The sequence below is a fragment of the Rutilus rutilus genome, assembly GCF_951802725.1.
Source record: "Rutilus rutilus genome assembly, chromosome: 18".
Taxonomy (NCBI): Eukaryota; Metazoa; Chordata; class Actinopteri; order Cypriniformes; family Leuciscidae; genus Rutilus; species Rutilus rutilus.
Window position 1 is genome coordinate 20,163,915 of NC_140231.1, and position 14,298 is coordinate 20,178,212.

General features: G+C 38.7%; 1 protein-coding gene across 3 annotated transcripts in view; it reads right to left on the minus strand.

Moving 5' to 3' along the window:
* Nucleotides 1–3,120: 3,120 nt before the first annotated feature.
* gria4b (glutamate receptor, ionotropic, AMPA 4b) overlaps nt 3,121–14,298 on the minus strand; it is a 93,576-nt gene continuing 82,398 nt past the window's right edge. Inside the window, exons 12-16 of one of the 3 annotated variants that reach the window (XM_084387072.1) lie at nt 10,721–10,919; nt 9,389–9,636; nt 6,090–6,204; nt 4,275–4,412; nt 3,121–3,585 (exon numbers count right to left, since the gene is read on the minus strand). In XM_084387072.1, coding sequence (XP_084243198.1) covers nt 3,421–3,585; nt 4,275–4,412; nt 6,090–6,204; nt 9,389–9,636; nt 10,721–10,919 — 865 coding nt within the window. In that variant the 3' untranslated portion in view covers nt 3,121–3,420. Of the gene's footprint in view, nt 3,586–4,078; nt 4,413–5,144; nt 5,260–6,089; nt 6,205–9,388; nt 9,637–10,720; nt 10,920–14,298 lie in introns of all 3 variants that reach the window. The other 2 variants (XM_084387074.1, XM_084387071.1) reach the window with 2 other exon arrangements.

Here is a 14,298-nt window from a genome sequence, read left to right on the forward strand (position 1 = left end):
AATAAATGGAGCACTATGCATTATAACTTTATTTAATTTAACAATAAATGTTTCAAAAGCCATGTCTAAAATACCCTACTGCTTGTTGGAGTAGCCTATGTTCTGCATACTGTACACATTATGCAATTTTTCTGTAATCCAAATGCACTGTACATTTGCCAAAATTGGAATACAAATGCAAAATAACCATTTTCTTTTATTTCCAAAAATGACCACAGGAATTATAAAAATATGTCAATATGTTCTTCTGAACATCTTGCGTGTGTGTGTGTGTGGGGGGGGGGGGGGGGGGGGGGGGGGAGGAGGAGAGATAAATGTCATACTAACTACCCCTACTATGCATTGCAATAATGTTTATACAAAATGTAATATGCATTTAGATGACCTTAAAAATGTGCTTCGCGTGGCATCATTAATTGGTTTATTTTAAAGTCAAAATATTATGACTGAATTAACGTAGTTACACCAACAAAAAGATCTGTGTTAGCGTCAGATCAGGTAGAAGTAGTTCCAAATGCTAATTTTCACTGTTGACGTCATAGAGACCGCCACGCACACAATCATCATAGGCAGGAACGAACGTGCACATCACTTAAAAAAATCTGCGCGGTTTGGATTCCTGCAAGCTCCACATTTAGGTTTAAGTTTGTCCTATACGTGACCTTGAGGGTTAGATAATGGTATAGCTCGTTGTTAAAATGTCACCATTGCGTGATTCTGATGTGATCACTAGCTGAATTTGTCCTAGTAAACATCTATACTTCAAATAATAAATTAGCCATATGTTACGATCCTGAATCTAAAGATAATAAATAGAGATGAAATGTGGGCTCAACACTTCGTGCTCTCGCCAGATAACACAAACTGATGAGTATCGTGAAGAGGTGCACATTTGAGATGGTCCTAAATGACATACTCCTCAAGGTCATTAGCGTGACTGTCTGTGTTCAAACATATGTGCCAACATCTGTTATAGGAGGGCATTTAGGTTTTCAGAGCCAACGCTGTTTTCCTGCAATATTTATTTGTATTCCCATCATGCACTACTTTGCCCTTTCGGTGTGGATTGCTGTAAGGGAAGAAAATAACACTATTAAAATTAAAATCAGTACTTTGTGGTCTTTCCTCCTAACAAGGTCATTTTTTACCCTCTGCTCTGCAAAACACAAGTGATCTTCAGAGCACTTGCACGGTTCAATACTTTGCATCTAAAATAACATTTCTAAGTATTAGACTCTGTCCCTGAAAAATAATTTAGTATATTTTTGGTCATGCATAGTCACGACCACATATATTGAGTTTTTAATGAATGCTCTCTGCGTGGATATTGATGCAGACTACCCATAATGCCTCTCTAAGGAACAATTACTGTCATTAAGAACTTTGCATTTAAAAGTTGTTGTTTTCTCCCTGTCAAACTGCATCTGTACCAGTGTCACTAGATCTAACTCTCTTGACCCTGGTATGTTGAGTGACTGTAGAGTGCAGATACATACCAGCCCATCACAACTTACAGCATACATGGGGTGATACCAACAATTGTGCTATATTTTCAAGTTTATATACATGGATTTTCTCTATATTGAGTGTAAAATAGTCATTTTTACATTGTATTTTCAGTAAACAGTTTAAAGAGAATCTTGCTGAGCAAGTTAGTTAAAGTCAAGTCTGTGGAACATTCAAATATATTTTGAGAATTTTGTTCTTGGGAGTTCAAATAAAATTAAACCAAATAAAGACACAGAAGTGCAATTTCATGTCCATTGATATTTTACTAAAAAATGATCAAAATAAATATGTACAATTTTAACATATTAACCTAGTAAGGACACCACTTTCATCACAGCTTTAGAAACCATGGGGGAAAAAAACCTAATGCCACTCTCCAGACACACTGAACTTCAATAAGCATCAGGATCATTGTGTGTGTGTGTGTGTGTGTGTTTGAGACAGAATGAGAGTAGAAGGCAGAGAGGAAAAAGAGGAGAGAAATACAGCAAGAGACAAACATTGTGTGCTTGAGTAAAAGTACGTGTGTTTTACCAAGATGTGGTGTTGTTGGAACAGGAGGAGCCATAAATTGCACTTTCAGATTAAATGCAAGTTGAACAGAACTGGGCAGAGAAAGATTGATCCGTTTCCCACGATGATGTCCTGAAGCTTTGAAATTGTCCATGTGCTGTCCTTTCGTCCAGATGTCCGTTGCTACAGTTTCTGGAGAACATGCTAAAGGCCTGAATGAGGTTACACAGTGTTTTTCATAAAAAAGGCCAAAGCTGAACTCTGACAATGGCTCTCACGATACAAACAGTGTCTTCAGAGGCGGTCAGTAGAAAGAACACTTTCTATTCTATTGTATTTCTATACACATTTGCGCAATTGAGCTTGATTGGTTTCTCGTCCAATTGAATTTCTTTATATCATTCATAAAGACATCTGCTCTAAAATGAATGGACAAACATTTAAATACTTCTCAATATTTCAATTTTTTTCAGTAATCACATAAAATCCCAAATAAAATATGCTTTGTGGAAATAAAATAAAACAGTCTAGAGGGTACCATGGTCTATGACTGCACAGTGATTATGCAGGGCATGGCTTGGGAAAGAGCCGCGGCTGAGATGCACTGAGAGTGTGTGCCACATTCCCGAGAATCATGGTAGGTCACATAGGTCACTGGCACTGATAACATGCCCATGTTATTAAATCCATAAAAGTTCATGTACATCTACATATATCAAATCATCTTTTGAATGTTTTCTAACCATTATTGCGATGAGTCTTTTGTCTAAAGATGGTTTAAAAAGAGAATTACACTCTGTCCACTACAGAATCGGCTATTTACAAATTCGTTAAAAAGCAAGCGAGTTGTACAGTCTTCTATTTACAAAACAATGTAAATAATTTATTTTAGTTATGATTTTATAGAATATATATATATATATATGAACTCTTCTTCACAGTTTAATAAGTATTCATTAATACCATATCCTTGTTAATAATACCCTCTTGGACGAACAAATGCCCATTTTTAACTGTTAAGATGTCGAGTTGCGGTGTTTCAGTTTGGCGAGGGTTATGGCAGAGTGTTAGAACGAGCAGCTCATTTTTTTTTTTCTTCGCCAAACAGGCTAACAAGATTCAGTTGAGTTCACTGTTCTTTCTTCCCACCTGCTTCACCCTCAAAGGCAGCACGAGTTCTTTGAATGTACATGACGGAAACACAGAAATCTTTGCGATAGCCACCCTTCATACAGTATAGTATCTTGCGGTGGCACCTCGGGGTGTGAGAAGATCCTTTCGAAATCTACCTTGTCAGCACGATTGCTCAGCTTGGTGGCGTCATTGCTGTAGGGTCGGTTTTTCTGATGTCTGTTTTGCGGTCTTGTGGAGTTTAAGGCACTTGAAAGTTTTTGGTTTTCACGGCAAGTCGGACGACACCAGAGCCAGTCCGGAGCTCTGCCGCAGAGAGGGGCCGGAGTGGACAGCCTTCGGGCAGTCGGGAGTCAGGACGCGCCCGTTCTCGCCCACGCTCCCCGTAATGGACAGGCGCGCCTTGTTCCGCATGGCTTCGGTGAAGGTGAGCTGCGTCGGGAGAGAAAAGACAAAGCGGGGACAGGGAGAACGGGAGTCAGCTGTGCGTACTTAAAAGCCAGAGCATTATTATTTGAATGAGTGCACATTATCAGCAAGCACATACAAAAACACCAGATTATGACACAGTTCAGCGATGAAGCATCTCAAATACATCTGGCATAGTCATTTGGAGCCAAAAATTACTTGAAATTGACAACTAGGGGGTTTTCAAGACTATGCCTATAGTGAAATGATCGTCTTAAGCCTTGTTTAACTATTCTTCTTTACACGATAAAGAGAGGTTACCGCACTGGTGTGTGATTACAAACGTGTGCAGTCCGGGTACACCTCAGTCTTCAGCATGCACAAATATGTGAATGCAAGTCTCCGACTCGGAGCACACGTGGAGGAGACAGAACAAGGACGTCACAAACACATGAAGCTTTACCACGGGCTCACATACGGCAAGCTACGGCAGCGAAAACAGAGGAACTCCACTTACGACTGCCGGGCACCTACGTACATCTGACCTCCTACATCTCTACTCCTTCAGTGGCGTAGACGTTGTAACCCTCTCTATATGTGGCTAAACTCTGAGTGCTGTGGGTGGGACTGGGGCCTGGTGAGGGATGGGGGCTGGGGAGGGGGACAGGACTGGGGAGAGGAGAGGAAGAGGGGCGACGTTCAGACTGTTCCACCTTCATTCTCTTGGCTTCGTTTCGGGACTTGTAGCAGAACTCGATGAGGGCCACCAGCATGGCCAGGCCCAGGCCCCCGACCAGAATGTAGAAGACCCCAGCCACATTACTGAGGCTGAGGGCCTGTGAGCTCTTGTCCTGGATGCGAGAGGAAGCAAAGGAACAGGAAGACAGGAAGTTAACGGGGCGGGAGCAGAGCGCACGTACGTACACGCACACACACATACATTCAGAGCGCTAGTCTACGAATCTACTTGCTACCAAACACATTCACATTCACATTCACACACATTCACGATTTACAGACAAATCAATTCATATCCTCCCAATCAACCTTTCGCTTGCAGGCTAATCTGAAAAAGCTGATGTTTTTGTGGCGAATTCTGACAGGCATCAGTGCTTTGACAGCAATTTAAACAATTGACTTGTAATTAAAGGAGATGTTTTTCTATTTTATTTGTTGGCTAAGCTCTCAAATGGATCGCTAGCTCAATGTGCGATTACACACTGCGAGTTCTCAGAAAACAGGATTTAACTTCTCGCTGTGTTTAAGCTCATCTCCACATGTGTCGCATTTCTCGCTTCACAAAAGTCAGGCTTGCTTGGCTTGTCATGCAAAAAGAAATCAATGGTACGCTCAGCTAAATAAACTTGGGACACCTTCAAAAAGCTCAGTCACTTCCATTCCTCTCAGGAACTAGGTATGTTACTAAAAACAAATATCTATTTAGACATTTAGTGTGGAGAAGCAGGGCATGCTGGAACTATCTTGGTGCACATCTGAAATTTCCCTACAGATGAGCATGCGCTAGATACTGGTGACTTTCTACCTCACTGAGCATTAGACAACAGTGATGGTCCCAGACTGACCTTACTTCCCGAGTCCTTGGGTCCACACTCGCCCTTATCGTACCACCATTTGTTTTTCAGCTTGTCTAAGATGCCTGATTCGCTCAGTTTCAAAACGGCAAGGTTTACGGGGGTTCTTCAACCGCGCAGAGGAATGTAACACAAATAACATAAATAACATCATAGGACATGTTATTTTATGTTATTCACTCATAACAGCTGACACAGCAGTTGCACTGGCAAAGTGACCGAGCCAATGGTCCCGTTGTAATACATGTCTCTGTGCTCCGTTTAGGGGAACAGTGTTTTAGGGCCTGGCGCTGGAGCCACAGACATATGAACGGGACCTTGCTCCATCGCTTTAGGTAACGGGCGCATACTGCCACGGCCTTCTCTACTAATGCTGGAGGCAATTACTGTTAAACCACAACTATTGGAATATACCATAGGCACTAACCTTTCTGCATCCCTCTAACCAAGGTCATTATAGTAATGAGTATTTGGTTTCATTCCAATCAGTTTTAGTCGTTACTTGTACATTATATATATTCATTTTAATTTAGTTTCTGTTTTGATATAACTGCCTCTACTTTAGAGCATGTCTTTAATACATATTCATAATGCGACACTGCAGCCTCTTTCAAAAGGACAATAAATGTTCTCTGCATTCCTATAAAAAATGCAGCGAATGCGCCTCAGGAGGAGAAGAAAAGGAACTGAAGAACACAACTACTTCAAAGGAGAAAAAGTTTCCTTGACGGGAAACGTGATGAATGGCATGAGATCGGCGAGGGAATCTGTGCCCAGTATCCACGGCGAATATTTGTGCTCTGACAGTAATTGCATTCCTCTCTCTCTTCAGGCTAAATAGGGTCAGGATGAAGGTCAGGTATGCGATTGCGCCCCGGCAGATGCTCCCGTTACAGAGGAAACTGTTTACCCGCGTTGGTTGACATAGTGGCTAACCTTCTCACCACCTCCTCCGCTGCCACACTCTCCTTTGTCGTACCACCACTTGTTTTTCAATTTGTCCAACAGGCCTTGTTCATTCAGTTTTAAAACTGCCAGGTTAACGGCACTTCTTGAAACGATAAAACATAGTTTGTCAGTAGCAGCAGTTTGTCATAGTTGAGCAGAATCCAATCAGGTTAAGTAAAGAAAGAGAGGGGTGGAAAGCTCTAGAGATTAGTCGCAAGTTCCCTCCCCACTTCCCCGTAGATAACACAGAACCACAGAGGACAAACCTCTCTTTTCCTGTTTTCATGTTAATTCACACCAGCCTTATTTGTCTACCCATAATACACACCTCCAGATGGAGGAATGGAAAAATCAATATCTGTTCTTCGCTTTGAACCCCTCCTCCCCAACCCAAGCTATCCTTATTTCCCATCCTCACTAGACCGCTTTACTATGTACTCAATATTGCTGTGAGATACACAGAGGGACCTCACGATATTGAATGCCTGTTACTTTCCCTATATGCTGCTTACAGACAGTTCAAATGAGCACTAAGGGTTTAAGCCTCTGAAAGTGCTGAATGAGTTTGATCCTATTCCCCAAACCCCTTCATTCCCACCTTTGGCTCAGCCACAAGGGAGCTGGCAATGCAATTCTGCTCCTAAACACCAAGATTGCACCTTTCCCTGCAGTTCTTAGAATGTTTATAGTTTCTATAGGTAATGTTTTATAAATATAAGCATAGCCTTTTAATTAATGTCATGTTACGAACTTGCTATGTCACATACAATGCCGCCCAAAAGACCAGTGAAAATGCTTTTTTTTTTGCATTTTCTAATTTATTTTTTTCTCATAGTAAATTAGTATAACAATCTGAAAAATAAAAGTACAAATACTAAAATATTTACTAAATTAATCCATTTAAATAAATATGAATAATTTTGTTTTAAATCAATAAAAATAATAATTGCATTAAATGTCAAAATCCTAATACTTTAGGATAATATTAATATCAATGAACAAACAAGCAAACGAACATATATTTGTGAACTAGAAATAAAGCAGAATATAAAATATTTATAAATTAAATAAATTAATAATTGTTTAATATAATCAAAATTATTTTGTTTTAAATTACACAAACCTAAAACATTTTCAATAACAATTTCTTTATTTTTTTTATTCATAGATTTAGTCATTAATATGAACATGAATAAATTCATTTAAATATTTAATATTTAATATTAATAATAATATATTAAAATCAAAATCATAAAACTTCAATAAATACATTTATAAATATTTATGATGTGGACTTTTTGGACTCCATTGTATAAGTCTGATCTAGCTAATCTATGATCTAGTTAAGGGTCAAATGTATATGATGGGAATGATTCAAGAGAGGTTTATCCTGAATGCAGTTTATCCTGAATGCAACATTAATAAACACACAGCCCACAGGAACAAAGAACGGGACAGGGAAAGAATGTAGTGAGACACATCTGAGCTGAGGAGGGGAAGAGAAAGAAGAGCATTAAGGGCACTGTGCTGTAGATCTGAAGCCATGTGAATCTCCTGCACTGGTCTGACATCACAACAGCAGGAGAAAAGCTGCTACGCCATTGGATGTTCTTCCCCCCGGTATCAGGAGAAGAGTCAGACAGACCACGGTAACTCCTCAACAAAATGGCTGATCATGGGAGCTACCGTCATCTGTCATTGACTCTTCTCAGCCTTTCTGTACATGCTTCATGCTATATTTTAGTGCTTTTTTAAAGTGGTCATGAACTGAGAATTTTCCTTGATCTTTTGACAGTTAAGAGGTCGTTATACTTTAAAAATATTCTGTACGTTTTAAAACTAAAAACGTCCTTGTTATTCCAAAAACAGGTTGGCTTGGTGACTTATGACGACAAAGGGCAGCGAAAGACCGCCTTTTCAGAAGAATATCAATGCTTACGTCTACATCACCACGTCTTTCGCGCGCCGTTGTTATTTGGTGCAGAAATTGCGTTGCAGTGATGAGATCACTTCATTCACGCGATCAACAGACTGTCTTTCATCTGCTCAATGCTCATCATTGCAACCTTTCATGTGTTGGGAATAGATCTAAATATAATTGCTATAATCATTCCGCCGCAAACGTTCCCTGGTGCTATTTTGCAGTTTCAGAAAACAATTCCGCCACAGACCAGGAAAAACCTAGTCTAAAATCAGTGGCGCATTATTCAAATGCTACTTTAAGGGCGCATGCTTGGCCATAATGTAGCGTGTGCACAACACAAACGCATACACTTTGCTTCTCTCATCTACACAGACACAGGCAGCAGTTCCCATTTTTGCAAACCATACATAATTAATTACAAGAAAAAATATTACCACACAGGGGAAATCATTGTGGTGTCCATGAAGATGTGAAAAAATAGGCATAAATCTAGCTTACACATTTACTCAAATTATTATACGCCTGTTTAACCGAAGCTAATTTGGGTGGGTTTCTCCCATCCACATACAATGTCACTTCTCTGTCTTTTACGGCCCTAACGAGAACGTCGGTCTCCTCGGCTGTGAACCGCTCCTGGCGTGCGCCTGACAAATCCGCCATTATAATAGCAATCCGCCATGGGACAAGAGCGCCTGCTTTTAAAGGGAATGTGAGATGACGCTCCGATTGGTTTATTTCACGTTACGCCCAAACCACACCTATGAGTAATGTAGCTATTTCAGACCAACCCATTTTAGATGGCACAAGAGTCCTTTATCCTGCCGGTATAATAGCAACAGCGCCCGAGATCCGCCCACAAAGTTACTCGCGTTTCGCATTTGATACTTGCATTTTAGATCGTTAAAATAGGGACCTTCGTAAAAAATTATTATAACAAAAATATTAACATTATAAGGGCACCCCAGGAAACATTATAAAATAATACAATTATCCAGTTCATGACCCCTTTAATGTCTCTACCTCCCAGTCTATGTGGGAAAGAGATTTAGGTAGCGTCAGACTAGGCAGAATATTCACAGGCTTGTCCGAAATTCACATTCTTTGTTAAACATCCAGACATTTCATCTCAAAAAGTCAGTGGCATTTACATGCATGCATTAGTTTGAAATCACCTGCTTGAGGCAACATAAAAAAAAACAAAAAAAACATATAGCACTACGTATACATATATTCAAGACCTTTAACTGCACACAAGAACACATGAGAAAAGCAAAACGAAAGAATAGAAAAATAGAAATAGGCACGCCAGGGAAGGTGGAATACCATAACAACACATGACATATTGTTATACTACTCCACCCACCTTAACTGTGAGCCCTTGGGCGTGGCCACCCCGTAGCCTTTGGAGTCCAGGTTGCCTCCCACTTTCATGGTGTCGCAGGGTTTGCGCTGCTCCGTGTACTCGTTCATTGTGGACTCCAGCAGGAAGGCGTACTTCCCTTTGGACTTTCTCACCCGTGCCACGCCCTCTCCCGTGGTCTTCGTGAACACCGTGGGCTCGGCCGACTTCATGTAGCTCCACATTTTCTCATAAACGGCGATCTTTGACCTCTGAAAATTGGGGGAAAAGGTATAGAATACAAGTGAAGTGTGCAGGGAAAGTGTGGAGGGTGCCGATTATTTAATTAGACATTGAATTACAGATCAGAGGTTCTCAGACTTGTGGGATCACGAGAGATTTTCATGAATGCAACTAACATTTAACATTTATAAATGAACAAACTCATCTATGAATTATAAATTAATATACACTTCAATTAATATACCGTTCAAAATTTTGAGGTCAGTAAGATTGTTTTGAATACGCTTATTCAGCAAGGACACGTTCAATTTCCATCTCAAATAAATGCTGCTCTTGAACTTTCTATTCATCAAACAATCCATCAAAACATTGATAACAAATATTTCTTGAGCAGCAAATCAGCATATTAGAATGATTTCTGAAGGTTCGTGTGATACTGAAGATAAATAAATTACATTTATTTTAAATTGAAATAATATTTTACTGTATTTGGTGATGTAATAAAAGCAGCCTTGGTGACCATAAGAGGCTTCTTTAAAACACCAAAAAATTACATTATTATAATTACAGTATACAGTATAATAATTACATTATTAATATATACATCCTATAAAAACAACTTATTTATTCATATTTATAGGTTTTTCAAATGTAATTTTTATCTTCATAGGCCATATATATTTATATATAATTTTTTACATTAAATATTGTCAAATGTAGGTTTCAATATTATCTGCACCCTAAAAGTGAACTTAATTGACAATGAAAAATGTATATAAAGTAGTATATACATTTTTGTAATTGCCAGTTTTGTAATTATACATATAAGATATAGCATTAAAGTTTAATTCTGTGATGTGGATGTGGGGTTACAAGAATAAAAAATAAATTTAAAAAATTGTTGTGGACCAAAAAAAGTTGTAGACTGAGAACCCCTGGTGTACTTTATAATTAAAAACATATTTTCTAAGCTTGGTTTATTAATCTGTGGGTTTTCACTGAATATCTTTTTTCTTATAATCCAGCACTTGAAGTCATCTCGATTTATTCCTTTCACCCCCCTTAACAAAACACTGCCACCCTCCCCTCAACCCATTAGCTTTGCCCACTCACCCTGAAGAACTCTTTGGTGGAGCCTGAGTCAAGAGTACCATACGCTATGTCTGTCTGCTTGGCCAGGTCCTCAGCGCTCTCAATGGGCGACACCATCCTCTCCACAGTGAGGAAAGCAGCCAGGTTGGCTGTGTAGGAGGAGATGATGATGAGGGTGAAAAACCACCACACTCCACCCACGATGCGTCCAGATAGAGACCTACACCGCCGGAAAGGGAGAGAGTGGAGAGGAAAACGACCATTCAAGGAGAGTTTGAAGGAGCGGTGAATGACAGTGCAATGAAAGAAAGGATAACATTGGAAAAAAAAGAAGGGTAAAGGAGAAAAACACGAGGAGGAGAAAAGGAGAGAAATATTTTGTCAGAAACATTTGTTAACTTTTAACCATTAAAAAATAAAACATAAAATGTAAAGCAATTGTTTGTTAATTGTTTCAAACATGTATGATGTTATTTCTTCCAGGTACACTATCGTTCAAAAGTCAATGTCCTTTTTTTTAAAGAAATTAATACTTTTCTTCAGCAGACACATTAAATTGACCGATGTGCTAAAAACGTAAACGTTTTTTCTTTGTACAGATGACAACCTTATCAAAATCATCCCCATTCACACGGATACGCGAAAACGACTAAAAGCGCTATATTATGCATGGCATGCCAGACAAGTTGTTGGCGATGTCACTTTGTAAAGAATGACTACGCGCCTGCGCATATTCGCATTCAAACACGCCCACCTATAGACTAAACATGTAAAACGCATGAAGACATGATGGTGAGTTAATAAATAACAACACTTTTTTGTTGAACGTTTCTTTTTAAAATCTATGGAAGCTTGTTTCCGCAGCAGAATAAAAAATAAAAAAGGTAATTGTGACTTTTTATCTCACAATTCTGACTTTTTTTCTCACAATTGTGAGTTTACATCTCACAATTCTTTTTAATTCAGAATTGTGTGTTATATATTCGCATTTGCGAGTTATAAAGTCAGAATTGCGTGATATAAAATCGCAGTTGTGTGTTATAAAGTCACAATTGTGAGATATAAACTTGTAATTGTGTTATAAAGTCAGAATTGTGAGATATAAACTAAGAATTATTATTTATTTTTTTCGAAATGGACTTTATAACTCGCAATTGCGAGTTTCTGACTCGAAAAAGTCAGGATTTATATCGCGCAATTCTGACTTTATAACGCAATTCTGAGTTTATATCTCGCAATTCTGATTTACAGAAATAAAGAAAGAAATATAAAGAGAAAATAAAGAGAAATAAAGTCAGAATTGCGAGATGTAAACTTTAACCGCAATTATCTTTTAAAATGTTTTATTCTGTGGCGGAAACAAGCTTTCATAAAAATCAGGTAACCAGTAGTTCCTCTATAGTGACCCTACAGAAGGTACTGTAGATCTTCAGTAGATTATAGTATAAAACTCAGTCTGTCAAAACAGTCTTTCAGTGCACAGATCTTTTAATTGACTCTGTGTAGGTGAGGGTCTCCTCCACTAAAAGGGAGATCTCTCCGACCGGTTGCCATGAAGACAGATTGGCTATTTAGAGTGGGCTGGCAGGAACGTCAACCATGATGGGGGCGAAGTGTTAAATCCCAACGCTGTTTAAATTCTCACCTCACCATGCATATCAGTTTACAGGATGTCATTGTGAATTTATGCAGGCCTGTGTTCCTTTTTCCTCTGTCAAGGAAACATTCCTGTGTTAAGACGCAGAGGTTATTATAATAATTAGCTTTTAAGAATGGACTCAAGGTGGGCCGTCACCCTCCTGAGGTTTGAATCAGAGAACACTGTGTAACTTAAAATCCAAGAGAATTAGTCACTGCTAAACACTAACCTGCATGCAGACGCACCATTCAGGCCCGGTGACGTCCGGGTATCAGATGCGCCGGGGCTCGCGCTAACAGTGGCTAATCGATTTGACTTCATGAGACAAAGGCAATTTAATAAGAGCCTAAATTGAGTGGACGCGAAACCAGTGAGTCACCCCTCGGCCCGCTCTGATGCCCTGCCGCTTGGCATACAGTATCATTCATAAAGACATATGATCCATGAACAAATAGGAATTCTCTCTGGTCCTCATAATGTCATTTCTTGTAATACAGACCCTCTGATCACAGCTCAATGATAAGAATCAAACCGTCTCTGTGGATTTCACACATACTCACAAGCACAAAATAAGCAAACTACTACCAGTGTATCCCTCAAAGCAGCTTATTATCAAAGAGTGCCATTAGAGCTGTGAAACGGGATGTGTTACTGTCAGATGCGCATTACTCACTACGCCGCTTTCATGCAGATTTCTCGTCGAAAAGAACACATCAGCATGTGTGTATTTGAGCAAAATAATGCTTGGTGAATTTAAATAACATTCTGAAAGGTTTGTTAAGGTGTACCCGGATAGACTCGTGGAGGGAGTCAAAGAGAGAGAGAGAGATGTCGGGAGAGAAAGGAATGGAGAGACCTTGACATGCCGTAGACAAATGGAAAGGTCACTGCCCGCAGCCACAGTGAGCCTCCAGTATTTTATTTATTCATGGCCTCCTCTCTACTGCTCTGATTAAGATTTAATACCTGCAAATCAATTTCTCCATGCATGAGACTAGAGTCATTCACAATCATACTCCACATTACTGATCTCCGCTTCCACTGGCAAATTGGAAAAATAAAAAAAGCAAGCTCTTACATTAGCTCATTAAAAATACATCCATTCCTATTTGGAAGCAATTTCTGTCTCTTGGCATTGTCATATACGGCATGTGGCGTCTTCAAACACCTGGATGTCTCAGTATGGCCTAAACATTATAGAAACTTTAATGTGTTACTTGTAAATTGCGCTACGCTGAAACAGTTTCTCATTGAGAATAGATGGTATTTTTTACATTGGAAGTGGTCAAGTATTTATCCCCATAGTCTGTATGCATTTACAAAGGCTATATCAGAGATTTTTAATGTTTTGATGTCAAGAATCCTCGAATATGATGATCCACTTTCTAAAATAAAATAAAAAAGTATCTACACTACTGTTCAAGGAATCTCTTATGCTCACCAAGGCTGCATTTATTTGATTAAAAAAAAAATAGGACAACATTATGAAATATTACTGTAATTTCAAATTACTAATATTTTATGTTATTTATTCCTGTGTTAGCATAGCTGAATTTTCAGTACTCATCACTCCAGTCTTCAGTGTCACATGATCCTACAGAAATCATTCTAATAAGCCGATTTGGTGCTCAAGATACTTTTCTTATTATTATCAATGTTGAAAACAGCTGTGCTGCTTAACATGTATATTTTTTCAGGATTCTTTGATGAATATAAAAGTTCAAAAGAACAGTATTTATTTTAATCAATTTAATACATCCTTGCTGAAAAGTATTAATTTCCTTTTAAAAACATTCTTACTGACCCCAAACTTTTGAACGTTATAGTATATATTTTTATATGCATAACCCATTTATATGTATCTGTATGAGAAATTATTATTTGAACTTTCTATAATATTTAATATCAATATTAATGCATAAAAATACATTTTGTAAAATCTTTTTCTTTTCCTTAAAAT